The sequence below is a fragment of the Mustela nigripes genome, chromosome 2 (genome assembly GCF_022355385.1).
Source record: "Mustela nigripes isolate SB6536 chromosome 2, MUSNIG.SB6536, whole genome shotgun sequence".
In the NCBI taxonomy this organism is placed as follows: Eukaryota; Metazoa; Chordata; class Mammalia; order Carnivora; family Mustelidae; genus Mustela; species Mustela nigripes.
Genome location: NC_081558.1, coordinates 12382969 through 12391695, shown reverse-complemented (window position 1 = coordinate 12391695; position 8727 = coordinate 12382969). Strand labels below are relative to the sequence as shown.

The 8727-nt window shown below is 46.1% G+C and overlaps 1 protein-coding gene across 1 annotated transcript; it reads left to right on the top strand.

The window, feature by feature from the left end:
* Positions 1-799: 799 nt before the first annotated feature.
* On the top strand, positions 800-7130 carry LOC132010394 (C-type lectin domain family 4 member G-like). Its single transcript, XM_059388266.1, has 7 exons — positions 800-881; positions 1220-1327; positions 1851-1904; positions 2001-2090; positions 4398-4549; positions 5416-5519; positions 6901-7130. Exons 1-7 carry the CDS (start codon positions 800-802, stop codon positions 7037-7039), a joined length of 729 nt encoding a protein of 242 aa, XP_059244249.1. The 3' UTR covers positions 7040-7130.
* The last annotated feature ends 1597 nt before the right edge of the window (positions 7131-8727 follow it).

The following is an 8727-nucleotide window of genomic DNA, read 5'->3' as shown; positions in this document are numbered from 1 at the left end:
AAATGAGATGGAGTATGTAAAGGGCATTTCATCATGTTTGACAAATGGAGGGCAGTCAATAAATGCTAGCTCCTCTTCCTTACATTCAACATTTTAAACCTTTAAAATAATAAATAGGTAATTAGCTAGCTAGAGTAATACATGAATGAATGAATGAATGAATGGGAAGTGGGACTGGCCTCAGTAGCCAAGAAAAGAATCATGCAAATTATTTCCTGGGGTGCCTGGGTGACTCAGTGAGTTAAAGCCTCTGCCTTCGGCTCAGGTCATGATCCCAGGGTCCTGGGATCGAGCCCTGGCATCGGGCTCTCTGCTTGGCTGGGAGCCTGCTTCCCTTCCTCTCTCTCTCTGCCTTTCTCTCTGCCTGCTTGTGATCTCTGTCTGTCAAATAAATAAGCAAAATCTTTAAAATAATTATTTCCTAGGGCCACATGTCCACAACTGGGCAAACCTAAGATAACTGTTCGCAGAAAGCTGTTAGAAGCCAAGATCGGCAATGGTTTGAGTACCGGAATTTGGATACGGTTCTGTGTTGTCTTGTGTTTTAACCTCCTTGGGCAGAGATCAAATTTTCAGGAGAAGTTTGGTGCCCACTGCCTTTGCTCTAGGTGCCCAGGTCCCTTCCCCTATCAGATTACTTGATTGTCGGCCATCTAGAGAACTTGGGGACCCGCACTGAGCCAGGAAGGAAGACAAGTGTGGGAGGGTGGGGAGGAGGGTGCTTCCTTCTAAGAGCTGGGTAGATCACTCAGAAAACCCTGCAGGGCAGGGGAATCTCAGAGCTGAGTAAACTGCAGCCATGGCCGAAGCCAGGCAGTCCCCAAACCCCAATGAGATTACAGCATTGAGAACAAAACTCCCCCTACAGCAGGGGAACACTGGTGAGTCAAGGAGCTGGGATCAGGGGCCCTTTACTTCAACAAAAGATGGGTGCTGGGTTGCTCTGATTCCCTCACAGATTAGAGGAAGGGAATACCTGAGATGTGAGTCTTCCTGAAGCCCTTCCTCATCCCACTGGCCTTCACCCCCATGACTTCTTATCCTAGAAGGATGGGCTTTTTTCCCAGCCTTTTCTGAGCCCTCCCTATCAGGTGGGTCCAGCAGTGAACCCAGAATACCCCAGGGGATATGGCAGTTTCCTGCAGACTGTCTGAGGCATCTCAGGGGGCAAGAGAGTGTATATCCTTGGGGAAAGGGAGGCTGACCTGGTTTCCCCCAGGGAAATGGGGACAGACATCCCAGGACAAGACCTGGAAGTATCTCTGCCTCTTCGTGTCCCTGATCCTGCTTCTCGTGGTCATTATCTCCAGTGTGGTCCTGTCTGAAGGTAAGGCATGTGGGCCAGTGGGAACAGGGTGACCACAGGGAAGCAAGTACACTAGCTCCCAACCTGCAAAGGCAGGTCTACAAGGCCAGTGCGGGGGTGGCTGGTCTGTGTCCCTAGGGGGATCATAGTGATAACAGAGTGGAGCTCACCTGCCCATCAGTCTCAGAGGCATTTGGGAGCTCTATGGACTGAAGTCAGTCTGAATCATTGGTGAGTGTCTCCCCAAAGCTCATCCCTGACCTGGACTAAAACTCCAGGCTTCCTGCTAACAACCATAGAGAGCTAGTTCAACAGAACCTCGTAAATAGAAGTCCCGCCTCACTGCTCACTAATTGGTGCCTTAGACAAGGGCCTCTACCTCTCTCTCCGGGCCTCAATTTCTCCATCTGAAAAATGGGGGGGGGGATTTCAGAGCCTCAGAAGGCCTTGCCCTGGGAATGCAAGAAAGCCTTGGCTTTAAGGAACAGGGAGAGACCCCAGGGAAGTTCTGGGGTCCAGGATAGCTGGTTGCACCTCTCCCCAGTACTGAAGAGGACAAAACAAATGCAGAAGGAAGTCTTCCAACTCAAAGAAAAAGGTGAGTGGGGATCAGTATGTTTGGCCTCCTGCCCCTCAACTGTATCTCCTCTCTCTGCCAAGACCTTCACCAGCCGTTTCTCTTTGGGCCTCCCAGTAACTCAAGGACTGGGAGATGCTGGGCACGACCGGGACTTCATCCGGGGAGAAGTGTTCCGACAAATGAAGGCTGTACTGGCAGGCAACGGTAAGGAGAGTAGGTGGTGAGGGAAGAGGCTGTGTTCCTTTCAGCACCTGTTAACACTGGGGATGCCCACAGCAGTGGCTCTCAGAGGGGCACCCCAAAGCCAATGGCTTTTCAGATCTTCTTAGGAAGTTCAGGTGACATGATCAGATCATATTTGTATTGGAGGGCTCCCAGGAAAGCAAGACCTTTGAGACAGCAAGACCTCTCTGGGCTTGTGGTTGCATATGACCTTGGGCAACCCATTTAAACCATTCGGAGCCTCAGTCTCTTCCAGCTATGAAATGGGGATAATCAACAGTATTTTCTCCAAGACAGGCAGTCAGGATCCAGAGCTGCCACTTTTAATAACACACTGATGTGTTACAAAATGTGGTCGGTTCATAGCAGCATGTTACAAGTCCTGGAGAATTCTCCACAGTGTACATTTCTTGTTCCCAAACAACCATTGGGATCAGATGCTTCTGAAGGGGGTGTTCTCGGCGTCACACCTTTTTTTATATAACTTTTGTACGAGTGGATGTCATTCACAAAATATACAAGAAAGCCTCATTATTCATGTAGCTATGTTTTATAAAGTCCCTGCAAATGATAAACTGGTGCATATTGAATCAGTGCTCATAGAGGGGAAATAACAGTGTTAGGTTTATTTAAGCCTCTGGCCATAATGTTTTTTCAACCAATCAAGACATAGCCCCGTTTTTGTGTGTTTCTATTTAAATAGCTACTGTTTCATTAGCATTCAACTCATGGCCAGAGGTACTATAACTCATATCTGAAAGAAACTTACCTAATGCACATACATTTTCTTGATAAGGCATATTGCAACCTTCGTGCTCATTTAGGAACACTGGCAGCACTTCTGCCCTATACTTGAGGGTTGAGGGTCTTTTTAATTTTATCTTATTTTTTATGATTTTACTTATTTATTTGAGAAAGAGGGAGAGAGAGAGAGAGAGAGAGCGCATGAGTGGGAGGAGGGGCAGAACAACAAGCATATACCCCACTAAGCACAGAGTCCAATGCAGGGCTCGACCCCAGGACCCTGAGACCATGACTTGAGCCAAAGTCAGACTCTAACTGACTGAGCCACCCAGGCACCCCAAGAGCCTTTTTAAACAGCAAAATCACTGACAGAATGCATAAAAATGTGAAAATCATAGCACAAAATAGCCCATGGAAAGAACACTTGTGTACGGTCTGAGAGGTAGAACAAGAAGGCAGAGCTTTGCGTTATTTTACCTCAGACTCGAGCTTTTTGTGGCTGTATGCATCTCTGTGAGTGACAAGGAAAGCTTCATAAGTATTGATTTTGGGGTTACCAATATATTTGATTCAGTAGGAGAATTTGCAAATATGGAATCTGCAAATAAGAAGGATTAATTTGGGGCGCCTGGGTGGCTCAGTGGGTTAAAGCCTCTGCCTTCAGCTCAGGTCATGATCCCAGGGTCCTGGGATCCAGCCCTGCATCGGGCTCTCTGCTAGGCGGGGACCCTGCTTGCCTCTCTCTCTGTCTGCCTCGCTGCCTGCTTGTGATCTCTGTCTGTCAAATAAATAAATAAATAAATAAATCTTAAAAAAAAAAAAAAGGATTAATTGTGTGTGTGTGTGTGTGTGTGTGTGTGTGTGTGTGTGTGCCTGTTCACTAATTGGATATAAATGAATGAGACGAGAATCCCCTCTATCACTCCTGAACCCTTGCTACCAAGTTCCTACCTAACTCTCAGGAACCACTGTAATTATATTATGTGGTTATATGTGTTTTCCCTTAGAGCCCAGTTTCTTAAACTAAGCACTATTGGCCTTCGGGGCTGCATCATTCTTTGCAGTGGGGGACAATGGGGGATTGTCCTGTGGATTGTAGGGTGTTTGGCATCATCTCTGTTGTTGACCCACCACATGTGAGAACCCTACCTGAGGTAAGAAAACTGAAAGAGGTCTCAGTTGTTGCTCAATGTCCCTTGGGGGCAGAATTGTCCCTGGTTGAAAATCACCACTCTGGAGTTTCTTCAAGCAAATGAGGATGTCAAACACATGTCCCTCTATTTTATACAAAAGTAAGATATTAACTCCACAGTGTTCTTTGGATCTCTTTTCCCCACCTCACAGGATATCCATAGCATTTTACTATTTCCTTCTGATACTACTCAATGATGGGAAGCACCAACTTACCAGGTAGTGAATTTCCAGATGCTGGGTGTGCTCAAAGGGAGGCCATTGGGAATGTGACCAGGGAGTGATGGGTAAATCAGCTCTTCACTGGATGGAAAACTGGACATGCCGATTTTGCTAATGGCTCCATTCCCACAGAAACCTCTTGTGAGCCTTGCCCCCTGGGCTGGAAGGTCTTTCAGGGCTCCTGTTACTTCTTCTCCCTGGACAAGCTCACCTGGACCCAGGCTAATGATTCTTGTGTCCAGAAGCAAGCTCACCTGGTTGTCATCAACAGTCGAACAGAGCAGGTGGAAAAAGGGAAAACCAGAATCTTAGCAGGGTGGGGGAGGTATTATAAAAGAATTTGGGGGTTCATATTTCTGTCTCTTTTGGGATCTAGCACAACACTTCTAGTATGCTCTTCAAGACCTGCCTCCTCTTGCCTCTACCCAACCTCACTGCTATGACATGCAGGGAAGGGACTCTCTGCTCTGTGGTCCTGCCTCCAAGCTCTGATCCATTAGGTCCCTCTGCTTGGAGCACTCTTACTCTTGCTATCTGTGTGGACAGCTTTTACTCACCTGTCAAAACCCCAATGCAAACATCCCTTTTCCATATTCTCTCATGACATTATCAGAGGTTTCATCATAGAACTTCACACTGCATCAGGTTTGCCTGCTTATAAGCCTGGGGCTGGATCTAAACCATCTCAGGAACAAGGCTTGGCTCGAAGTAGGGCATCAAGAATGTCCTTGGAGTTGGGTTTCCAGCCAGAGATATTTCTATGGCTACAGATGAAACCCCTTGTTCTGTCATGAATTGACCTTAAGAAACATTCACAGCCAGTATTTGTCCAGTACTTCTTTCTACATACATATACCTCACACAATTGATTCTTCTGATCTGGAGGATATATTAGGAGGTGGAGAATCTTCTTTGCTTTGTACAGATGGGGACACCAAGGGGTGGGTTACTTGTTTGAAGACATACAACATGCTCATAGTGGGTCTGGAGTTTACATCAGGATATAAAGTACTGTGCATGGCTGTCTCTGTCTGCTGCCCACCTGAGAGCTCCTCTGTACCTTAGTCCTCTTGAAAACCCCAGACACTCCAACCTCTGTCCTTTCAGCTTTGATGGAATTTTACGTCACAATATGCCTTTTTCCTTCTAGGACTTCCTGACAACAACTGGGCAGGTGACATCTTGGATAGGCCTTTTCAAAGAGGGCCAGAAAGGCAACCACAAGTGGATGGATGGCTCAACTCCCACCTACACGTGAGTCTCCCTGTCTGCAAGGCAGGTGCCCCTAATCATCCACGATAGTCCCCTACCCCCAAGAGACTGGCAGGGCTTTTGATGAGTGAGTTGATGACCACTCACTATTTACCTGCAGCACCTCCCAAACAACATGCCACACTTTCTACCAGACCAGCTATTGTTATTTTGTTACTTGGGGAGAGTATTCCAATTTACATGCTTGAGAAATGATAGATTCAATGTTGCAGGACTTCTCAGAACCTTGAAGGTGCTACTATGCAGGTTGGGCCTCCTCAGGAGTATAACAATGCAGCAGTTGTCAACTGGATGAGTTTATTATGGACTCTGTAAGAAAGAGCCACAAACTGTGTGGCTTAACACAACAGAAACTTATTCTTTCACAGTTCTGGAGGCCAGAAGTCCCAAACCGACATGTCAGCAGGGCTGCATGTCCTTCAAAGACTGTAGGAAGGGATCTTCTCCTGCCTCCTCCAGCTTCTGGCCACTCCAGATATTTCTTGGCTCAGAGGCCCATCATTCCAATCTTGGTCTCTGGGGCCACACACTGTTCCCTTCCCCTTGTCTTCTCTTTTCTGTCCCTTATAAGGACACTTGTCATTGGATTTAGGGTTCACTCCGTTAATACAAGATGATCTCATTTCAATATCCTTCACTTAATTTCATTTGCAAAGATCTTTTTCCAAAATAAGGTCACATTCACAGATTCCTGGGGTTAGGATGTGGGCATATCTTTTTGGTGGAGACAATATTGAACCCAGATTTCTTCCTGGAGGTTACCCGCCTCACCCCACACTCTTTGTTTTTCTTTGGATGTTTCCATCTGCTAGCATCACCCCTTTCCCTGTCTGGCAAACTGCCCTTGATGGCTCCAGGCTAAGGGCAGAATTCATCTCCTTTGTAAACTCATCTGCTGTCTGAGCACATACAGTAAATCTTACAATGCACTGGTCATCACATCCTCAGAATGTGCTCCCATTTTGCAAAAGAGGAAAACAGTGACTCAGAAATTAAGTAAGTAGCTTAGGGCAGAGCTAGATCTTGGACTGGGTAAAATCTGACTTCAGAGTAAATGCTCTTCAGAGAGGGGGAGAGGGTCCGTGGGATGATGCAATCAAGAGAGTGGTCCCAGAACTTGGAGATCCTCAGCTTCTCTGAAGACTGTTGCCTGCCTCCACTCTCATTTGAGATCCATTTCTCCACTCAGAAAAAAAGAAATGGGAATGGGTTGGCCGGAGGCCTACTGGAAGATGGGCTCGAGAAATGACTCTTTGGAGGCCTCAAGACCCTCAGGGCAAGGCCCTCATTCATAGAAAACAGGGCTGGGGTTGCTCAGGCACTGGCCCATCTACTCAGGGATTTTGTGGGCATCTCTTTACAGCAACTGGAACTCCAAGGAACCACATGATAATATAACTGCCCCAGCCTGCATGCTGATGCAAAGCTATGGACAATGGAGTGACATCTCTTGTGAATTAGGGAGATTTGCTTTCATTTGTGAGAGGCGCCAGAACTGCTGACCCAAGCCCTTATATCCACACCCTGGGATAATGTAGATCCCATTCTACACAGCCTTTTCTTTTCTGGGTTCTGAGTTCACAACGGCAACAATAAAAGACCTTTCTCCAAAGCCTAGTATCCCTCTCTTGGCATTGTGCTTGCTCACCCTTTCTTTCCTTTCCTGATTTCTGCTGAATGGAGGAAGTACCCCAGAAGCAGGGCTCATCCCTGCAGGAGGATTATAATTCTTAATTCCCATTAAGGCCAGACTCAGCCATGATTATGCTTGGGCCAACGAAGTGTGTTGGGAATTGACATGTGCCACAAGTAAGCAGGAATCTTAAGAGCTTTATGTGGTTCTTCCATCTTTATTTTGCTCTTGCCACAAGACCAGCTCTCCCCAGAGAGGGCAGCTTCTTCAAATTTGCAATGAAGAAGACCCCCTCAAGTGGAACTTCTGCTGGCCTGCAATGACCATAAACATGACAAAGACATGGAGCTCTGTGGTTATCAGCCACCATGATTTTGAGGCCACCAGTTGTTACCTCATCATACTTAACCTAAACTGACCAATACAGAGGACCAAGTTTCATTTCTATTCCTTCATTGGGCCCAAATCACCTGATACCATGTATACGGTGTACTCAGAGTCTGACTCTTGTTTTCCTCTTAGAGACCTTCATTAAATTTTATGGTCTATATTGTACAGATGCAGTGGATCTCTATCCCATTTTAAAAAATCCTTCAATCCCTTAAGTGTGTCTGACCCCCTTCTGTTAATTCCAAAACCTATGTGAGTTTCCTCCACATTTGCAAGCCTGGATTCCTGAGACCGATATCATTGAGAAGATCAGTAAGAAGGCATCAGCCATTAGGATTAGTTATGGCCATTCCTTGGACCTGGCCCAGGCTCACTTACTTATACATCTTTCACTCATGGTTACATAGACATGTCACAACAAAGCTTGGGTCTGTCGGAACAATTGTTCTCCAACAAATGCTATTTTGAATTAGGTAAAACACCAATTTGGTTCCTGCTATCTCTTTCCTTAAATCTGAAACTTTATGGGAATGAGATGCACATCTGTATCCTTGATGCAGAGAAGAAAAACATAAAATGCAATTCTCTTCTAGGACCATGGAGATGAGCTGTCAGAAACTAAGAGTGGGTCTTGCTCTTTGCTCAGAAAGTTTAGCTAGTTCAGCTATTGTAAAAATGCAGGTAGACCAGATGTCTCATGATGATTTGGTGAAATAGGTCAAACCATGTGCTTTTTCAGGATGCATTTTGCAATTGCTGTAGTGAGTAAAAACTCATAAGTACATATAACATGGTAAACAGAGTGATTAAGAACTGGGATAGACACACCTGTTACCAGGATGCCTTCCTGGGGCTTTGTAGTTTGTGGCAGAGGGGGAGCTGATAGAACAGGTGTACAGAGCAAGATGGAGTCACTCATGTCAAGAAGTAACTTATGCCAAGCATTGACATAAACAGCTAAGGGTGCTGCTGCTTAGACCAGATATCGCTGAAACCAACACAAGCGGATGGCTTCCAGATCTGGTAACCAGCTGAACCGAGGCCCAAGACTGATAAAACTCCTTTTAAAAAGGAGCATTTTTGCAACAAACTGTCAGAAAATCAAAACGCTGCACTTTCACATCTGACCACACCAAAAAAGGCAATTGCCTGCAAAAAGTCTGCATG